Source organism: Dromiciops gliroides, chromosome 4, assembly GCF_019393635.1.
Source record: "Dromiciops gliroides isolate mDroGli1 chromosome 4, mDroGli1.pri, whole genome shotgun sequence".
NCBI lineage: Eukaryota > Metazoa > Chordata > Mammalia > Microbiotheria > Microbiotheriidae > Dromiciops > Dromiciops gliroides.
The window spans coordinates 164,152,222-164,173,377 of NC_057864.1; the positions used below are offsets into that span (position 1 = coordinate 164,152,222).

The 21,156-nt window shown below is 49.0% G+C and overlaps 1 protein-coding gene across 7 annotated transcripts in view; it reads left to right on the plus strand.

Annotated features, from left to right (window-relative positions):
- The window catches only part of MYO19 (myosin XIX), a 37,457-nt gene that overhangs the window by 15,379 nt on the left and 922 nt on the right, over nt 1-21,156 (plus strand). For 2 of the 7 annotated variants that reach the window (XM_044001136.1, XM_044001137.1), the window contains exons 10-25: nt 2,146-2,242; nt 2,473-2,549; nt 3,492-3,582; nt 4,032-4,203; nt 4,390-4,463; nt 6,205-6,326; nt 6,580-6,693; nt 7,026-7,202; nt 8,758-8,904; nt 10,181-10,288; nt 10,421-10,491; nt 13,959-14,062; nt 15,067-15,242; nt 18,357-18,486; nt 19,467-19,552; nt 20,089-20,379. In XM_044001136.1, coding sequence (XP_043857071.1) covers nt 2,146-2,242; nt 2,473-2,549; nt 3,492-3,582; nt 4,032-4,203; nt 4,390-4,463; nt 6,205-6,326; nt 6,580-6,693; nt 7,026-7,202; nt 8,758-8,904; nt 10,181-10,288; nt 10,421-10,491; nt 13,959-14,062; nt 15,067-15,242; nt 18,357-18,486; nt 19,467-19,552; nt 20,089-20,379 — 2,037 coding nt within the window. Of the gene's footprint in view, nt 1-2,145; nt 2,243-2,472; nt 2,550-3,491; nt 3,583-4,031; nt 4,204-4,389; nt 4,464-6,204; nt 6,327-6,579; nt 6,694-6,911; nt 7,203-8,757; nt 8,905-10,180; nt 10,289-10,420; nt 10,492-13,958; nt 14,063-14,349; nt 14,493-15,066; nt 15,243-18,356; nt 18,487-19,466; nt 19,553-20,088; nt 20,380-21,156 lie in introns of those variants that run through there. The other 5 variants (XR_006356293.1, XM_044001138.1, XM_044001139.1 and 2 more) reach the window with 5 other exon arrangements.

Here is a 21,156-nt window from a genome sequence, read left to right on the forward strand (position 1 = left end):
CCAGAAGCATCAGGAAGATCTTCTTAGAGGAGATGACATCTTACATGACCTTTAAAGGATTGATAGGAATACCTGAGGCAAAGAGAGGGAGGGAAAGAATTCAGGCATTCCAGGCATAGCCATCAGCCTGAGCAGACCTGGAGGTGTGAGAGTACAGTGCCTACTCAGGGGCAGGAAATGGTTAAGTTTGACTAGAGTGCAGAATACAAGGACAGGATAATAGTCACTGGTCAATAAACATTTATTAAGTCCCTGCCCTGGCGGGGAGGGGGGCAGGATCAGAGGGCATAGCACAGGGAGCATGATATTCTCGGAGTCAAAACCACAGAAAGCAGGTAGTGGTAAAATTCATAATGAGAAACTGTAAAGGCAGGGTGGCAAGGGTAGTAGACTAGTGAGTCAGTAAGACCTGAGTTCAAATCCTAGCCCAAACACTCACTAAATATGCAATCCTAGGCAAGTGACCGAACCTCTTTGTGCCTCACTTTCCTCATGTGTAAAACAAAGTGGTTGGACTTAGGCTTTAAATATATTAACCAATGAATGGGAAGGTTGTGAGAGGCCATGAATGCTGAGCAAAGGTATGGAAACTTTATTCCATAGATTCAGTGGAGAGCACTGAAGATGTTTTTGAGCAGAGTAATATTAGCAGCCAGATCTGGACCCAAACAGGAGCATTATGGTGGCCATGTAAAGGACTTTTAACTAACTTCCAAAACACTTTAATAAATACTTAAAAGCCTAAACTCTTGCTGAATTTATCAGTAAATTTTAGCCAGTTTCCTCCCCCCCCCCAACAGGGTGGGGGGGACAGGTTAGGACCCACATTAGATTTTTTTTTTTTTAGTGAGGCAATTGGGGTTAAGTGACTTGCCCAGGGTCACACAGCTAGTAAGTGTTAAGTGTCTGAGGCCGGATTTGAACTCAGGTACTCCTGACTCCAAGGCCGGTGCTCTATCCACTGCGCCACCTAGCTGCCCCCCCCCCCCATTAGATTTTAAACACCACAGTTGGGAGTGAGAAAAAGGGAAGAAATAGATGTAGTAGATGGTGTGGAAAGAAGTGAAATCAGCAGGACTTGGCAGCTGAAAGAGAAGGACCTAAAGATAACCCCAAGCTTTCAGAAACGGGTAGCCTGGGTAAATGGTGGTACCAGAGGGAGAGCAGGTGTAGGGAAAAGATAAACTCCATTTTGAACATGTTGAGTGTGAGGGGTCGTCTGGCCAGCAGGGGGACAGTCCTGTTGGAGAGGTGGGTCTGGAGCTCGTGAGAAAGTTCTGGCTTAGAGATGCAGATTTGTGTCATCTTCATGGAGGTGGCAGTGGAAGCCATGAGAGTGAGTAAGATAGTTGAGAGAGGGGCCTGGTAGTACCCACGTTGTGCAGGAGGAGAACACAAGGAGCAGCCAAGGGAAAGGAGAAAGCACCCAGTGGGAAGAAGCTGCAGAGGGAAACGCGGACTGAGTGATGGTGAGGGATTTGCTCATTAGGAGTCCCAGGTGACCTTTGAGAAAGCAGCTCCGGCAGGGGCCGCAGCCAAACTCCAGTGGGGACGGAGGAGACCCCAAGCCTAGGAAGGGAATGGAAGCAGACAAGCAGTTTGGCAGCAAGAAGTTGGAGGCTGGGAGAATCAAGGGAAAGCTTTGAGGACTGAGACCATGTGTGTTTGGAGACAGGTGGAAAGAAACTGGTGGAAAAAGAGACAGAATTAACTTGGGAGTGGGGGTTACTCCCAAAGCCAGACCATGGAGGCAGGCTAGCAATTACCTCAGATTGTTTCTTTTTGTTTGTTTTTGGTTTTGTTTTTGGTTTGGGGGGCAGGGCATTGAGGGTTAAGTGACTTGCCCAAGGTCACACAGCTAATACGTGTCAAGTGTCTGAAGCCGGATTTGAACTCAGTTCCTCCTGAATCCAGGGCCAGTGTTCTATCCACTGAGCCACCTAGCTGCCCCTCCTCCAGTTGTTTCTCAAGGAATGTGGAGCTGTTGGCAGCTGTCTCTCTGGCTTTATCCTTCAGTGTCTCTTACAGTGATCTTACAGTGATCACAGGACACAGTGTTCAGCCTTCTGCCCAAAGGCCCTCATCTGTAGGATGCATGCACTGTTATCCATCCAGGCATCTCATTAATACATTTCTGGTTCCCAGATTACCAAAGGAGCCAGTTCCAGTGAAAGGCTAGAGTGGCACCTGCCTGAGGGAGCAGCTTTCCATTGGCTGCCCAATCCTGAGAGGACCTTGGAAGGTAGGGAGAACTCTGGCCTTCTGGGCCTTGTACTGTCAACAAGCATGTGAACCTAGTCCAATACACCCAGCTCCGAAGGGCAATTTAGCATCTGGACTTTGGCTTCAAGTCCTTTGTGTCCCCTTCCTTCTCCATTCTGGGACCCAGGAATCCCAGAGCTGTTGGGCCAGTTCTAGGACAGTGTGGTTGAAGTCCATGTCTGTGACCTGGGTGTTTTGTTTTATTTCCAGAGGATTGCTTTGAAGTGACAAGAGATGCAATGCTCCACCTGGGTATCAACCACGCTACACAGAATAACATCTTTAAGGTCAGGAGAGAAAAATGACTCACTTAATTTGGGGAAGGAGATTTAACTATCCCCTGGACAGGAGATTTTCCCATCCTCCCTCCCTGACGTGGTGTCTGGGACTTAGGCCCTCTTGAAGTGACAATCACCCGGGGAGCCAGGGTGGGTCTATCTTCCCTGTGATGCATGATGGCGGTTGAGGATAAGAGGGCACATCCAGGGTGCTAGTGAACTGGATCCGGTGCTAGTGCTAGGGCTGAGGTGGCATGATCTCTGAATTGTTTTTGTTTGTTTTTTATTTGGGGGAGTTTTGGGCAGGGCAATGAGGGTTAAGTGACTTGCCCAGGTCACACAGCTAGTAAGCGTCAAGTGTCTGAGGCCAGATTTGAACTCAAGTCCTCCTGAATCAGGGCCGGTGCTTTATCCACTGCGCCCCCAGCTGCCCCTGAATTGTTTTAATGTTGCCCACCAAATGTGGGTGGTCCTCAGGGAGCTTTATCAAGGAAGGAAGTCAGAGAACCATGAAAGGATCATGTCCCTGTCTGATGTTAGGGATCTGGGGTGGAAGGCCTAGAGACCCTGACTGTGAAGCTAGCTCTCATGCCTACGAGGTTGTCACACTTAGTTGATGGAGGGCAGAAGAGAAGAAGGCATCGATTCACTATAGCTATCAAGCTCTTTCGGTCTGCATCTTTACAGCCAGATGGAGGTGGAGAGGAGGGCGAAAGGAGGGACAGGCCCCCCCAGCACTGAGACTTGGCCACACAGTAGCCACCCTCTTGGCCTGCCCCTACAGCCCCCCAGCAAGGAGAGAACAAGCTCCTTCCTTTCCCTCCCTGAAGCAGAGGTCCTGGGGGGGGAGGGGGTGTGCACCTGGGGTGGGAGCGCACAGAATCTTCTGGAGGTGGCATCAGGCAGACTCAAGCCCTGCAAATCCGAGCTCCCTCTCTGCCACTCCGACAGGTCTTGTCAGGGTTGCTGCACCTCGGTAATATCCACTTTGAGGATCCAGAGGATGAATCCCAGGTTTGCCAGCCACAGGAAGATGCTAAATGTAAGAGGGGAAGGAGCTCACCGCCCCCTGATTGGGGACCCTGAAAACTCAGGGGTGGCTCCCAAGAGCTGAGCTTGCATGCTAATGAGACAGGACTTGTCTGACTCAGAGCCGTGGCAGGCCAGTGTCCTGCAGGCTAGGGAAAGGAGAGTTCATGTCAAGGGAGGAGCACTGAATCTGGGAGCAGGGGGTGGGGAGAGCTGGCATTGGAAGCCTGACTCGGATGCCATTCTCCAGTGAACACAGAGCACCATCTCCAAGCCTGCTCACTACTACTCTAGTCTGTCGTGGTGGGCAGTGGCATGGTTCGTGGCTGGAGGGCCCTCTGTCGGGGGTTGCAGGGGTGTCTGAGCTCCTTCCCCCACTCCTCTAGGACCTGCCCATCCAGCAGGGGCCTGGGGGCTCTACCCCCCCCCCACAGATAACTATAAATGTGGTCCCCAAAACAGGTTTTGTAATGACGACGGCCTCTCTGTTGCGGATCCCCGAGGAGGAGCTGATGGAGACACTGCAAGTGCGAATGATCACAGCTGGGAAGCAGCGGCAGGTCTTCAGGAAGCCCTGCTCCCGGGCTGAATGTGAGACCAGGAGGGACTGTCTGGCCAAGGTCACCTATGCCCGGTGAGTGGGCCGCCCACCGCAGCCACCCCCCCACCTTCTTCACCCCCAGGTCCCCCCACCCCTGCCTCTGACTGACAGCCTTGAGTCATGCAGGGCTCAGGGAGACCAGAGGCACTGTTGCTCCCCAGGGTGCACTTGCTTCACTAGGCCCCTGGCCTCAGAGCTCACCATCACTCCCCTCCACAGGTTATTTGACTGGTTGGTGTCAGTCATCAATGGGAGCATCTGTGCAGAGCCCTCCACCTGGACTTCCTTCATTGGTACTGTGTTCTCCTACCTCCTCTCCTCTCTGGTTCAGTTACCCTAAGTGCCTCCCTAGCCCAGGGTCATCCCAAGGGCTTTTGCTTTGCAGTGTAAGGAGACTGGAAAGAGCACTGCACCAAGAGGCAGACCAGTGCCAGCTGTGCCACTTATCTCCCAGTGACCTTGGGCAAGTCACTTCCCTAGGTTCCCCTTTTGCAAAATGAGGAGTTTAGACTAGATGATGTCAGTCCACAAGCATTTATTTAGGGCTTACTCTTTGTGCCAGACACCACCACCCTTCAGCTCTGCTCTGCCCAGCACCCAGAAGGGGACGGATGCCTCCTAGTGGAGAAAACAATCGTCTCTCCAGGTCTTTGGGGTGGGGTCATTACAGGTGGTGGTCATTGCCAGGCCTGCCCCAGGAATTAGATGGACAATATACTCTCCTCTCCCTGTCTCCATCCAGTCTCATCGGTCCTCCTTCCACAGTATCTCTTGGCCCGTCCATCCCCTTCTCTCCACTCCTATGCCACAACCGCCCTACTTGAGTCACTCCTAATTAGTCTCCCTGCCTAAGTCTCCCGTCATATCAGTCTTCCACACACTTAACAAAGTGAGACTAGGTCTGACCATGTCACTCTGTGATTCAAGGGGCTTCAGTGGCTCCCTTTTGCTTTTAGGATACAAAAATACAACTTTTGCTTAGCATTTCAAACCCTTCACAGTCTGGCTTCGGTGTCTCTTTCCAGGCTGATTATGCTCATTCCCTTCACATACTCTCTGCTTCAGCCAAATCGACCCATTTGATGTTCCCTGTGAATGACTCCACTTTCCTGTTTGGTGCCTTTGCCTTTCCCTGTGTCTCAGAACGTGTTTCCCTTCTTGAAACACTTGCCTCTCTAAGGCTCAGCTTTCCCCAGTTCCCATTTGCTCATGTATATGCCTTTGTTATCCGAGTAGAATGTAAACTTTTCAAGGGCAAAGACTATTTCGTGGGCTTTGTTCTTGCTGTAGCCTTGGTACTTGGGGTAGTGCCCAGTAAAATGAAAACTTAATAAAAGCGTATTGAATTGAGAGGAGAACCAGAGAAAAAGGCACTGGAGAGGCGAGATGACTGAGGGGCACGGGTTTGGGGCTGCCATCTAGTGCAGCCCACCCATTTTACAGAGGAGGAAAGGAAGGGACTTGGCCAGGTTGTCTGAATCTGAACTCCAGAGCTCTTTTCACTCCCCCATACCTTGGAAATGTACCCCCAAGCCCAAAGGGCCTTCGCCTGGGGTCTGTGAATTTAGGGGCCTTGTATTTTAAACTGCATTTCCGCATGATTGGCTTCCTTTATAATCCCGTGTGCTTTATTTTAGGCATTTAAAGCATTATTCTGAAAGGGGGCCTGTGGTTGAAAAAAACAGGATTAAGCCGCCCTCGGATAGGTGCTGGTTCTCTGAGCAATGAGAGCATAGCACTCCTTCCTGCCTCCTTCCTGCCTTCAAGGCAGAATGAAGGGGAGCTTTGAACAGAAAACTCCAGGGAGAAGCCTGGGTGTCAGAAGGCTGCCCTGGGCCTGCAGAGCGCTGAGGGGCTCCCCCCGAATGCTCACACCCACTCTGTGATACCCATTGAGCCAGGGTCGTGCCAGGAGGCTTCTGGATACCTGGCTCCAGGATCTTGGTCTCTGGCTGGAGTCAGGCCACAGTGTGGACTCCTGGGAGGCTGCTATCCCCTCACCCTCCATGGTAACTCTGCCCTTTTCTGTCCCAGGGCTGCTGGATGTATACGGGTTTGAATGTTTCCCCAACAACAACCTGGAGCAGCTGTGCATTAACTATGCCAATGAGAAGCTGCAGCAGCACTTTGTGGCTCACTACCTGAGGGCCCAGCAAGTATGGAGGTGGGGGGAGGGGAGGGGAAGGGGGCTGGCCTAGGGCTGCAGAGCTATGGGGGCTGAGGGGGCAGGGCAGGGAGGGGGGCTGGCCTAGGGCCCTCACTGCAGCCATCTGGTCACAAGGCAGGGTTTCATCCCAAGCTGCTGCCTCCTTAAAGTGCCCAAGCGTGTCTGGGCCTCTGTCCAGGAGCTCGGGCTATTTCTGCTCCCCTCCCCATGCTCACCCCAACCCTGCTTTTCTGTCACACCAGGAGGAATATGCTGCTGAGGGCCTGGAGTGGTCCTTCATCAGCTACCAGGACAATCAGAGTTGTCTGGACCTGATTGAAGGGAGCCCGGTCAGCATCTGTTCCCTCATCAATGAGGTGAGGAGGGGAGGGGGTGCTGGTCACTGGCCTGATGGCCCGCCCTTGAGCTCAGGGCTTTTGAGCCTTGGTGGGCAAAAGCAACCAGGCATCCAAAGGAATTCTAGTATTGGAAGGCCTGGAGTGGGGCTCCTTGAGGAGGAGAGAGACAGGGTAGGTCAGAGCTTTGTCCTCCATCAGCAGTGGGGCTGGCCCCTGACTGGCCCCTGCACTTTCAGCAGAGGGGTGAAGGAAGTTAATCGTAGAAAGCAACCAGCGCAGAGTGAATGTGGAATGCCCGTGCGCTCACCGTGGTCCTCAGGCTCCTCACTGACCAGCTGTGTCATCTGCAGGAGTGTCGCCTCAATCGGCTGTCCAAGGCCGGCCAGCTCCAGACCCGTATTGAGAACACTCTGTCCGGCAATGCCAGCCTGAGCCACAACAAGCTCAGCAAGGACCCCAACTTTGTCATCGCCCACTATGCGGGCCCTGTGCAGTATCAGATCGAGGGCATGGTGGAGAAAAACAAGGTCAGCCTTAGGGCACAGGGCAGAGAGGGTGGGGGGGGGGGTGTCTCATCGGTCTGGAGTTTGGAGGGGAGGGGGCAGCTCTTTCTCTGGAGGAGAGAGAATGAGTGGCCTGAGACTGTGGATGCTCTGCCCTGTTCTCCTGGGCTGGGGGCAAGGCAGGGGAGGGGGGAGTCCTGCAGTAAGATCTCAAAAGCTGTGGGTTGTAGACTCAACTCTGAATTGTTGGCAGGGACAGTAACTGTGTTCAGTGACCTTTCTGTAGAACGTTTTACAGATGGCTTTCACAGACGCTCAGGTGAAAGGGACCTCCTTCTACCAGATCCCCAAAGGGGAGTCATTCAGCCTCCTGGACAGGGAGACATTTAGTGAGGGGGCTGCAGCCTGTTCTGCTCACCTCCCTGCAGGTTCCACCCACTCCCCTTGGTCCTGTGTTCTGGAGCCAAGCAGAGCACATCTTAGAAAAAGCTCTTTTGTGCCCACCACAGCCTTCTCTTCCCCAGGCCCATCATCACCAGGCCCTCATGGGGCCCGTTCTCTAGGCAGCCTCCTTGGACTGCTCTCCAGTTTGTCAATGTCATTCCTAAACTATGGGCCCCGGAACTGAATCAAATCAGTCAGTCACTGAGCATTTATCAAGGGCCTGCTCTGTGTCAGACACTGCCCTGGGCTCTGGGGACAAAAGGGAATTGGGTCCATCTGTCCAGGAGCTTGCATTCAATCCAGGGCGATAATGTGTACACATAGAGAGAAGTGTATGATTGATCCTAGAGGCAATAGGGAGCCACTGCAGTTCATTGAATGGAGAGTGGCATGGTGAGATCTGCCCTTAGGAAAGTCACCTCAGCAGCTGTGTGGACGGAGCTGAAGAAGGAACACCAGTGAGGTGCTTAATACAGTGTGAGAGGTGAACCATGTGGGTGTACATGTGGGTAAAGAAAGGGATAGGTTCAAGGGGTGCTGGGGGGGGTAGAAATAACAGAATTTGGCATCTGGTTGGATAAGTGGAGTAAGGAGCGGAGGATGATGCCAGGCTGCAAACCCTGGAACAATGAGTGTCGGCGCTGTGCTGAGCACTGGGGGGACAGATACAGATGAAGAGAAAGATGGCGCCTGCCCTGGAGGAGTTTATGTTCTGATGGGAGAAGACCAGAAGGCAGTGGCTACAGGAAGCTGAAGGAGTGGGGGAAGGAGAAGGAAGGGGTCTAGGAGAGGCAGGGAAGAAGCAGGAGAGGAAGGGGCAGCTGCAGTAATGATGGCACATGGTGAGAGCCGGTCTGAGCTGGGCGAAGCTCAAGGGGCCATCACATCACTGCCTTATCTCCAGGTCCGTGGAAATCTTCCCAAACCCTCGATAGACCTGGATTTAGCCCCTGCAGTGTCTTTGTTTTCCTCCAATAGTTACTTGCTTTAAACCTGACTCCTTTTTAGGACCCCCCCCTTGGGGCCTTGGTTTCCTGGGGTTTTCCGTGGGGTTTCCCCACGTTCTCCAGCCCTGTTCAGAAGGGTGGGGAGGGTGGTCATCCTTGGCCATCTGCTCCCTGTGCTGCCCCCACAGGATCCAGTTCCCCCAGAACTGACTCGGCTCCTGCAGCATTCCCAGGACTTTCTGCTCCAGAAACTGTTTCCTTCCCAAGAAAAGGAACCAAATGACCTTTCAGGCCAGAGCAGAGCCCCTGTGGTTACCGTGGTCTCCAAGTTCAAGGTAGGTCTGGTAAAGCTGAAAGGCTTCCAGATACCCCAGGAGAACCAGCTAGTTATTTACTGAGCAGGGCGCTATGGTGTCCTAGCCACAGGTTGAGATTGGGTGGGAGTTGAGAGAAGGGAAGAGAAATCCCTCTCCCTCTCTTGGATGGAGGGGGTGGGGACAGTTTCCAAGCCAAAGAAAATAGATTTATTGAGAGAGGAATCTCACAATAAAACCATTCTCAGGTCTAGGACCCAAAGACCCCAAGCCTCAGGATCCACGGACATTTATACACAATTTAACACAATCCAACACATATATAGTAACACATATATAGTAAGTATGGACTAGGAAGAAAGAAACCACCGGTCAGATATCAGCATACTCACTTACATTCTACATACCCAACTTAACATAGCTCTGTTACTAAGTAACAGGCTTATAGCATAGAAAACTGTCTGTTGGATGAAGCCTCTCTTGCCCCGTTCCTCTGAGTTGTTTTCTATTGTCAAGGCTTTCCACCATGTTGCTTTACGAGTGACTTAACTTCTCAGCAGCTCTGACTGGTTCCTTTCAATTCAGAAGTTACTATTTTAGGTAGCTGCCCTTTAAGCTGATTGGTAGCTATACCTAACCACAATTGGCAGCCAGATAGAGGGATTCTAGGTAAGTGGTATTATAGACAAGCTGACAATATAGCATTTGCATTTGCTCCTACCAATATCTGTCTTACTTATATTTCATTATCATTTCCTTAAGCTACACAGTTTGTAGTCTATAAACTGATTAGTACTACTGATAAATCACTTGTATCTAAGGATGGGGAAAATCTCACTCACATGGAGAAGTAAGGATCTCCTTGGGAGAGGAAGGACAAAGACAACTGAGACACTTACATGTTGTAAATCTGACCTACCCACTGAGTCAGGAGGGGACGTAGGACAGCAGGGAAAGAGGGACAGCCTTAGGGAGGGAGGGGAAGAACCAAGCAGAGGAATAGCTGGGGGGGGGGGGATGGCACGGGAGGAGAGAAGGGCAGAGGGTTTGGCTTGTCCTGAAGCATCTCAGGAACACAGCCATTAGACCAGGGCTGCTGACTCCTTTAGGCCATGCCTAGCAGCTCTTTGGAGGCTGGGCTTAAGGTACCACAACAGTAGTGAGGGGCCAGCTTGGCTCTTATCATAATTTCTGTCTAAAGAGAAACTTCAGGTAACCAAGAAGAAAAGGAGGGCAGCTGCTAGAGCTCTGTCCAGCTTGGCCCCTTTCTTTCTCCCCTCACCTGGTACCTCCACAGAGCTCCCTGGATCAGCTCATGCAGATCCTGCACAGCACCACACCCCATTACATTCGCTGTATCAAGCCCAACAGCCAAGGCCGCGCCCAGAAGTTCCAGGCAAAAGAGGTGATTGTGACTGTAGGGATCTCCTCCCTCCTCCCTCCTCCTTCCCTCCTCCCTCGTCCCTTCTCCCTCCCCCTCTTTCCTTTTCTTCTTCCTTTCCCCCCCCCATATATATATATATGACATTCTTTGTAGGTCCTGAGCCAACTTGAAGCCTGTGGCATAGTGGAGACTGTTCACATCAGTGCTGCTGGCTTTCCCATCAGGTGAGTTCAAACCAACACCAAATGCTTAGCAAGCACCTCCTATGTTATGGGAGAAGGTGCATAAAAGATGACTCGGTCCCTGCCTTCAGGCAGCTTACATTCTTCAGGGTACAGTTGCGGTACATGTCAACAATACCAGATAAGTGTAATGACAGACTGTGTGACTGAGCAAAAGAGATGTTCAGAGAGTTTTAGGCAAACTAGAATAAGGAGAGTACACTTTGAGCTGGGGGAGCATTGCAGGGAAGCTGACACCTGAGCTGAGCCCCAAGGAAGTTCTCTAACAGTTCTGTAAGATAGCAAGTCTTGGGGCAGCTAGGTGGCGCAGTGGATAGAGCACAGGCCCTGGATTCAGGAGGACCTGAGTTCAAATCCAGCCTCAGACACTTAACACTTACTAGCTGTGTGACCCTGGGCAAGTCACTTAACCCTCATTGCCCTAAAAAAAAAGAAGAAGATAGCAAGTCTTAACTATTATCATCTCCATTTTCAAATGAGGAGACTGAGGCTCTAAAACAGTGATGTTTTTGATCATCACTCCAAATGGTCAAAAGTCTTTGAGCCGAGGGGCAGCTAGGTGGTGCAGTGGATAGAGCACTGGCCCTGGAGTCAGAAGTACCTGAGTTCAAATCCGGCCTCAGACACTTAACACTTACTAGCTGTGTGACCCTGGGCAAGTCACTCAACCCCAATTGCCTCACTAAAAAAAAAAGTCTTTGAGCCGCATCCCCTCCAATTATACATGTACTTATAAATTACATGCTTTCACTGCTGTGTTAATAATTAGATGCATTATAAAATGGATGCAAAAGCTGGAAATCTAAAAATGATAATAAAGATGAAAGCATTTCAAAAATATTTTATTGATGAAACAAAAAATCTTTTTGCTCACTAAAATAATAGATATTTTTGATTGACAGCATTGTTGTTGAAAATGCTTTTTTAAAAAATCTCAGCTCTACTTTGAGACAGTATTTCAGGGATCTATGTTCTATGTTCTTTTTCGTTTTATTTTGATACTTTGTTTTAATGACTGTCATAGTGAAAAAGATATCTTACAAAGATCCATAGATCCATAGAAGAAAGGTGCATTATTAGCTGTGCTTACAACTTGGTTTTTTTGTTTGTCTGTTTGTTTGGGTTTTTTTGTGGGGAAATGAGGGTTAAGTGACTTGCCCAGTTAGTAAGTGTCTGAGGCCAGATTTGAACTCAGGTCCTCCTGAATCTAGGGCCAGTGCTTTATCCACTGCGCCACCTAGCTGCCCCCTACAATTTGTTTTTTACCCCATCCAACAAGTATGTGGTTTTGATTGAAATTCAGCTAGTAAATTTCTGTATTCACTGATGTCAAAAATTGTTCTTGAAAAATAATAGGAAAGTTCTGCATTTTGACATTTTTAACATAGATTCAGGACCCACTGTAACTCTTCAGTTGGAAGATTTTTAAAACTGATTAGAAAAATGCTGTTTCTGAGTTTGAAGATAGGAACTTTTATAAGTGATTATACTTATATTTCAGCAGTCCAGGGAGGAGAAAGCAGCCAGGAGGAGAGGGAGATGGACAGTGTCGGAAGCTGCCAAAAGGCAAAGGAGGAGGAGGAGGATTGAAAGGAGGCCATTAGATTTTGGGTCCATTAAAAGATCGCTGGTCCCAGGGCAGCTAGGTGGCGCAGTGGATAGAGCACCAGCCCTGGAGTCAGGAGGACCTGAATTCAAATCCGGCCTCAGACACTTAACACTTACTGGCTGTGTGACCCTGGGCAAGTCACTTAACCCCAATTGCCTCACCAAAACAAAAACAAAAACAAACAAAAAAGATTGTTGGTCCCTTTGGGAGAGAGCAGTCTCATTGAGTGCGAGACTCCAAGGATAAAGGAGGCTGAGAACCTAGGACCTCTCTTCTTAAACTGTAGGTCTCAACCCCATATGGGGTCACATAACTGAATGTCAGGGTCGAAAACAATTTGGCAGTAGTAAAAGATTATGTACACCTATTTTACATACCTATATACCTGGTATCATGTAAAAATTTCTCAGGCAAAAAAGGGTCATAAGTGGAAAAAGTTTAAGAAGCCCAGGCCTAAGATGGTGCCCTTGAGGGAAATAGTGAAGTTAATCAGCAGGGTAGGTTTGGGGGGAAAAGATTATGTGATGAATTCTGAGATTCAGATCAAAATCCATCTGTGCCTTCTCATCTTATGGGATGCACTCCCACTGAAAAACTGGCCATTGTCACAAGCCCAGAGCACACATTCTACCTGCTGGGGTACCTGTGGCAGCCACAAGGTGAACTGTGATGTAGGGGGACTGGGGAGGGGGATAGGGGACAGGGATGGAAGTAAGATTGTATTGGAGCCAAGCCTATGATTGGCAGAAAGGGTGTGGAGCTAAGTGGGATGTTTTCTCTCTCTACCTAATTGGTTTGGGGTCAGGCTGCTCTAAGGCCACACAGTAAGTGCCTGAAGGATGGGTCATGAACCCTGGGTCTGGTACCCTGATTCTGTGGCCAGTGCCTCTGGGATGGATGAATTGAAAAGAGAAGAAGCTAGAGGCAGGGAGACCGGTCAGGAAGCTATTGCAATAGTCCAGGAGAAAAGGGATGAGCACCTGAACTAGGGTGGTAGCCAGGCGAATGGCAAGACCATTACAGGGGTGCAGCCATTAAGACTTGGCAGCCGATTGGGAGGGGAAAGTGAGGGAGAGGAAAGAGTTAAGCAATACACAGAGGTTTCCAGTGACTCCAATCCCAGCCTCTACTTTAAACTACTCTTTTGAGGGGATTTGTGGCAATTCACAGGATTTGGGAGGGGGTGTGGGAGGCTGGGAAGGAGTCAAGGAACCACATGACGTCATTTACAAAAGTTTGTCATTGCTGGGGTATGGCCCTGAGAATTGAGGGGCAGCCCAGAGAGAAGGAAAGGCCAGAGCAGGGCAGGTAGGGGGGAAGCCAGAGCCCCTGGTATGAGGAAGGCTCTGGGGAGAGGAGCCCCCATGCAAGGCCAAGTGAGCCAAGGGCAGCCTGGAGTACCTAAAGGCCACTGAACTGCACTAGCAGTCAGCATCCTTGTTAAGAGCAGATGTGGTCACATCATTCTGGGATGCTTCCACCCCCAAGGGCCAGAGTGAGGGCACGGAAACCTTGTGAGAGTTAGGGAAGAACCTGTGGGGAGGCAGACCTTTCTTTATCCAAGGCCAGGCCCTCACAGAGCTTCCCATTCCCCACAAGAGGCAGCCGCAGCAGCCCTAATGGTGTCTGGTTTTGCCTACAAGCAACCTCTCTTCCTTAATCCTGTAGTTCCTTCTAATCCTTTTGGGAAGAGTTTAAGTAGAGGCTGAAAGACAGCCCTTCATGGGTGACGTAGAGGTTTCATCACCCAGGTGGTAGCTGGCTTGTAGGGGTAGACTATGAATCCTTAGTGATCAGAAATTCGGTGAAATGACTGATGCGGCTTCCCTTCGATTTGCAGGGTCTCTTTTCAAAGCTTCCTCGAGAGGTACAACCTGCTGAGAAAGTCCCAGCCCAGCCCCTCTTCCAGAATGCCCAGCTCTTCCCCCACAGAGGAGCACCCAGGTGAGCGTTGAGGGAACCTGAAGCCATGTGCCACTTGGGAGTCTGCACAGGCCCCTGAGACCACCTGAGGCCCTGGCACTGAGGCAGCATCTCCATCAGGGCAGGGAGTGGTGGGACAAGTTGCTCCTTCCCCTTAGGGGCCGGCCCATCTCTCCCTGAGGCTCGGTGATTTCTTTGACTGATGGAGCCCTCTTTTTGCCAGGGTCTGTTTTTCTCTTGTCATCTTCAGAGGTTTGTGTTACTCTCCTCGCTTTTCTCTCTGTCTCTCTCCTCTCCTTTATCCATAGTCTGCCTTCCTGTTCTGTCTCTCTTGCCAAAACCACATTCTGGTCACTAGTTTTCAAGGATCTTCCTGCCGCCGCCTCTGCCTCTCCCTTTGCCAGTCTGTCTCCACAGAGGTGATGGTGCTGAGTGCGGTCAGACTGATCAGGTAATTAACTGTCTCCCTCTGAGTCAGCCCTCCTGAAAGTGCTGTCATTTCTAGTGCATCCATCTTCTGGTTTGTGCGGGGTGTGGAGGAGCTGTAGGACAGAAGCATGGGGCAGCTCAGCTCCTTTCCCACTGGTGTGATGTGGAGGTCTCCATGCTCTTAGCCCATGGGACTCAGCCAGGCTGGCTGGGGTGCTTGGGTACAATGGCACTGCTCAGTTGGACAGTGAACTCTGGTGGTGCTAGCAGAGCCTGACTTGTAAAAGAGAACCTAGTTGTGGCTGGAAGTTGCCAGGCACCTGGGGCAGATTGATAAAGAATGAGGCCAGCAGAATGTCTACAGACAGCTTGAGCAGCTGGTCCCTGTGCAAACCCCACCCCCCCCACCCCCCAACTTCTGCTGCCTTCTTGCCATCTCAGAAAGTGGTCAGAGAACACACCAATGACGGGAGAGTGCCATGGCCCGTGTGGGCCCCCCCCAAACCAGCACTCCTAACCTCGTGGACATGCGTGACATCTCAGTGTCTGCTGGACAGGAGCTGGGCTGATCTAGACCTGTGTCTCTTGGTCTTCAGGACAGCGGCTGGGCCCTGAGGAGGATGCCCCACTTCGATCCCTTGTCAGGGACATTCTTCTGACGCTGCCCCCAACAGCTCAGACAGCAGGTGCTCCCAGAGACCGCCCAGAGGGCAGGCTGCCTCCCAGCCCCATTCACTGTGGCAGAACCAAGGTTTTCCTTACTGACTCTATGGTGAGTGTGTTCCCCTGCAGCCCTACCAGTGGAGAACCAGGGACAGCTGCAAAAATGAGGAATACAAAGGACCCTGGGGAAGAAAGCAGGTGTGGACTAAGGGAACTCCAGGAACCCAACCCTTCTAGGAAGAGGAAGAGCAGTTTTTACATGGGCCTCTTACCCCTAAAGCAACAAGACACAGCTTCCTTAGGCACTTTTTTCTTTCCTTAGTCTCACATACACATAATACCCTAGCACCAAGCACACACACATGCATGCTATTTCCTAATCCAACATGAAGACACCATGTCAATAAGTCAGTCCAGTAGTTGGTGAAGTACCTGCTGTAGGCCCAAGTAATACCCAGGCTTCCAGTCTGGTTGGGGAAGGAAGCATACTTTCTATCCATGCAGTAATGACCAATACCAGACAGTATGAAATCCAACAGCCTTTGTGTGGTAGGCTCAAGACTAGGAATTCAAAGAAGGAACAATTCCATTCAGATTGGAGTGGTTTGAGAGGCCTTCCTGAAGGAGATAGGACTTGAACAGCACCTTGAAAGATACTGGGATATGTGGACCCTGGTCTACTAAATGTTAGAGTTATGCATTAAAAATAATAACATCTCGGGGGCAGCTAGGTGGTGCAGTGGATAAAGCACTAGCCCTGGATTCAGGAGGACCTGAGTTCAAATCTGACCTCAGACACTTGACACTTAGCTGTGTGACCATGGGCAAGCCACTTAATCCTCATTGTCCTGCCCCCCCCCCAAAAAAAAATCTGTTACCTAGAGAAACTAACTGAAGATGAGTTAGAAGATTGGTCCCAAAAGAGAAATGTTGCAGTCTTCATGTTGTTGAAAGGGTTGGGGTGGGGACTATGGGTGTAGAATGCATGTCTATAGGCTGTCAGTGTGGGGGCTGATTTTGCTGAAATGGTTTGGTTGGTTTGTTTAAATCTTGCTTATCAGAGAAGAAATGCTTCACAGGTGAGAGATTGGGAAGCGAAGGTAATGTTAAAACATGATTTTACATGATTGTGGTTGTTGGGTGTATTGTTCTTCTGGCCCTGCTTTTTTTCACTCTGTATCAGCTCCCTCCAGCCTCTGATTTTCTCACATTCCTCATTCCTTACATCACAATAAAATTCATATTCCATCATTTAGTGTTTAACAGGCCTCTGACACACCTGGAGCCAGCACTGGCCATTATGAATGCTATTGCCTTTTTTTGTTTGTTTTTTTTAGTGAGGCAATTGGGGTTAAGTGACTTGCCCAGGGTCACACAGCTAGTAAGTGTTAAGTGTCTGAGGCCGGATTTGAACTCAGGTCCTCCTGAATCCAGGGCTGGTGCTCTATCCACTGAGCCACCTAGCTGCCCCTGCTATTGCCTTTTAATGTCTGTTGTACTCATTGTTCTTTCATTGGCTTTCTTCACACTATCGCTTGAAGCAAGTTTTCCCAGGTTTCTGAATTCATGTTCATTGTTCCTTATGGCACGGTGACATTCTGTTCCACTAATACATCTTATTCAACTGTTCCCCAGTTATAGGGCACATAAAATGTTTCCAGCTTTTTGCTTTTACAAAAGAGCCCCAAAGTTAGCCAGCTACTTTAGCAGATGATGTGTCTAGAATCCCCACTCTTTGATCTGAACTGGTGGTCCTAAGTGGCCACATAGGATTGAGGGTGACATAAACAAATTAGAGGGAGCATGGAAGAAATTACCTCTTTGATGTGTGTGTAGGGGAACACTTTGTGACCGAATGGGGGAGAGAGGATCACAGGTGATAAAATGGACAATTTTGACTACATAAAACCAAAAAGGTTTGGTACAAACAAAACCAATATAGCTGAAATTAAGTTGATTTGAGAGAAAAATCTTTGTTGCCATTTTCTCTGATTAAGGATCTAGTTTCCTAGGTAATCTTATTGATAAATGGTTAAAGTATATGAATAACTAAAAAGCTTTTGCACAAACAGAATTACATAACCAAAATTGTAAGGAAAATTTCTTAGTTTTTTGGAAAGAATTTTTGAAACAAGATCTTTGATAAAGGCCTCATTCTCAAATATATAGAGAACTGAGTCAAATTTGTAAAAAATACAAGTCATTCCCAATTGATAAATGGCCAAAGGATATATGGACAGGCAGTTTTCAGACAAAGAAATCAAAGCTATCTATAGTCATATGAAAAAATGCTCTAAATCACTGTTGGTCAGAGAAATGCAAATTAAAACAACTCTGAGGTATCACCTCACACCTATCAGGGTGGCAAATATATCAGAAAAGGAAAATATTGGATGTTGGAGGAGATGTGGGAAAACTGATCTACTGCTTGTGGAGTTGTGAAAAGAGCCAACCATTCTGTAGAACAATTTGGAATTATGCCCAGAGCACTACAAAACTGTGCATACCCTTTGATCCAGTGATACCACTGCTAGGTTTACATCCCAAAGACATCCCAAAAAAGAGAAAAAAGACCTATTTGTACAAAAATATTTCTAGTAGCTCTTTTTGTGGTGGCTAGGAATTGGAAATCAAAGGAATGTCCATCAATTGAGGAGTGGCTGAACAAGCCGTGGTATATGATGGTGATAGAATATTATTGTGCTACAAGAAATGACAAACAAGATGATTTCAGAAAGGCCTGGAAAGACGTACATGAACTGATGTATAGTGAAGTGAGCAGAACCAGGAGAACATTGTTCACAGTGACACAGTGATTTGATGAACTTCTGAATGACTTAACCATTCTCAGTAATACAATGATCCAAGACAATCCCAAAGGACTAATAAAGCATACTATCCACCTCCAAAGAAAGAACCGATACTATCTTCTATTTTTCACTTTCTTTCATTTTTTCTTTTATTCAAGTTTTCTTATGCAAAATGACAAATATGGTCGTTCTACATAATTGCACATGTATAAGGCTTACTGCCTCAGGGAGAGGGGGAGAGAGGGAAGAAGGGATAGAATTTGGAACACAAAACTTCAAATAAAAATGCTTATTATGTTTAAAATGTTGACAACAATTTTTTTAAAAATAAAAAAAAGAGAAAATGAAAGTTAGTTCTCGAAGATGAAAGAACCCTTAGCCTTCCTTACTGTCTCTCCCTCCTGTCTCCATAGCTGGAGCTGCTAGAATACCGTCGTGTGCAGACCCTGAATAAGTGTGCTCGATGCATCCAGTTCTGTTGGCGAAGGCACCAGCATAGAAAGCTGGAGAAGCAGAGACGGGCAGCCACTCTTCTACAAGCAGGTAGGGCCCAGTAGCTGGGAGGGGGCTGGCTCACTGTTCAGGATGGCCTTTCCAGGGAACTAGCTTCCCTGTGGGTCTTTAACCAAAGCAATTGCCAGTGGTTGTGGGTAAAAGTCAGATAGATATTCCTCCTGCAGTGTCTCATCATTATGCATCTAACTGACTGACGCAGATATATAAAGCCCAAGGAGTACTTTATAAATGCTCCTTAATCACAAGAAACAGCAGGACACAAGGGAGGTTAAGAACCCCTGGTTTAAAGTGCAGGGATCCCCACTAAAGAAAGTCTAAACACCACGTCTTTACGGACACAGACCCCTCGCTTCCATGGTGGGAGTGTGGAGTGTGCTCTGTTTGTTATTGACCCTCTCCATTGACATTTAGGTTTAGACAGCTTCAGAGGGGCCTAATCTGAAGAGAAAAAGAGATAGAGGACAGTGGGCTGTGGCTTCTCTGTCCAGACCGGATCTCACAAAAGCTTTGGCATGCTTTTTCCCTTTGTGGATCACAAACTCATAGACTTAGAGCTGGAAAAGGTCTCAGAGGCCAACAAGGCCAACCCCACCCTGATTTTTTGTTGTTGTTGTTTGTTTTGTTTTTTTGTGAGGCAGTTGGGGTTAAGTGACTTGCCCAGGGTCACACAGCTAGTAAGTGTCAAGTGTCTGAGGCCAGATTTGAACTCAGGTACTCCTGAATCCAGGGCCGGTGCTTTATCCACTGTGCCATCTAGCTTCTCACCCCCCCCCCACCCCCGATTTTACAGAAGCCCAAGAGAGTTTGTGAATTGCCTAGTCACATAGGTAGGCATCAGAGGTAGGATCCAAACCCAGGACTTCTGACTCCAGGGCCACTGTACCCTGCTGCCCCCCAATCCAGAACAACTGTGGATAGCTACCTCAAGGCGTCAAGGTAAATAGCAACTTCAGGAGGTCTTGAACAGCCATTTATTTCCTCCCTCTCATTTTAATCAAACCCACCAGCTACTCGCTCCTGGCTGACACGGAAACGGATCCAAAGGCTGCATGCTGCTGCAACCAGCATCAAGCGTGCCTGGAAGAAATGGAGGGTAAGTACTCTCCCCTGTGCCCAGTCTTGCCCCATCACCATGGAAGGGGAGAAAGCCAGAGTGCACAGCCAAGCTGTTGAGACAGGAAGGGGAGAAAGGGGTTCCAAGTCCTTCCTGGAGTCTTTCATATCCATGAAATTGTTTGTGTTCACCATCCACCGAGGGTTTTTCTCCAAAGCCATCATAGGAAATCCTGTTTTAGAGATGAAAAGGACTTTAGGAATTACCTCATCCACTCTCATTTTACTGAGAAGGAAACTGAGGCCCAGAGGGGAAGGCTACACACTTAGTGGCAAGTGCAGCCTAGAACTCGGGTCTCCTGATGACTCTCTCCCAGACAGCCCAGTACATCACCCCACCCAGACCCTCTGAGTAGCCTAACTTTCCACTTTCCTAACTCCACCCAGATATTTGATAGTGGGTGTTGGGAAAGATTTGCCAAATGCTGTACTAGAGACAGTTCTAGTTGCCAGTGCATGTGAGCAGAGGAAAGGCCTGTGATGGTAAAAGGCTTCTTGTGTGGGTGTTCTTTGAAGGCCAAAATGGATTCCCTGGTATCCATAGAACTAGATGATGTGGAAGAAAACTGCTTCACCAAAGTGCCTTGCCCGCCACTCTCCACCACACCACCATGGCCCCCACGTGCAACAATCCAGCTCTGGCCTCTAGGACTCGTGCTGTCAAACGCACCTATGGGTATAATCAGGATGCGGAGGAACCTGTCCCTGCAGGCTTGTCTGCAAATTCCTTGTCACGGCAGCACCCACAAGGTGGAGGCCACCCAGCATGACCAGGCTGGCATCACCTCCATCAGAGCACTGCCTCAGGTAAGGAAGAGCTCTCTACTTGTTAGACAAGAGGAGAGCAGCAGCTTCCATCCCATGACCACCTGGGGCAGTAGGCACTACTGCTAATGCTAATAATATTTTATGTAGCCCACAATACCTACCCCAGGAGATAGGTGCTATTATCCTCATCTTACAGATGAGTAAACTGGGGATTAAGGTTAAGTGACTTGCCCAGGGTCACATAGCTAATAAGGGTCTGAAGCAGGATTCAGTGCCTGACTCGGAAACCAGCACTGTAGCCACAGAGCCATAATGCTTCTTTCTGATAGCTCACTCTGGCCAGGTAGAGCACAAAACAAATTCCAGGAACCCACTGAAGGAGAACTAAAGAAATTACATACCCACACAAGGGACTGGTTTTCCTTTCCTTTATTTTATGCCAAGCCCTCCTTACTTGATTCAGTCTTGATTCCTTTCCAGAGCTACAGCTGAGAATTGCTGCAGTCTCTTCCACCCCAGCTGTTTCTTTTTGTAAACTTCTTGAATTGTTTACTACTCCCCCTAAGACCTTGGTTCACAGCCCCAGTTCCCCTGAAAAGGGAAATAATCCTTGTGTTCAGGGAGCTTAATTCTCTAAGTCTGTAAAAAGAGATGTAAGGTAGTTTCTTGGCTGGTTGATTAATGGGGTAAAGGCCCCTGGTATCTGGAGGATCTGGAAAGCCCTGGTGCATAAAGTAGGACTGATTTTTCTCCCCCACCCCCATTAAGGGTTGAGGAAAGCACAAACACGTTTTCATTATCAAAGTGAAACATCCT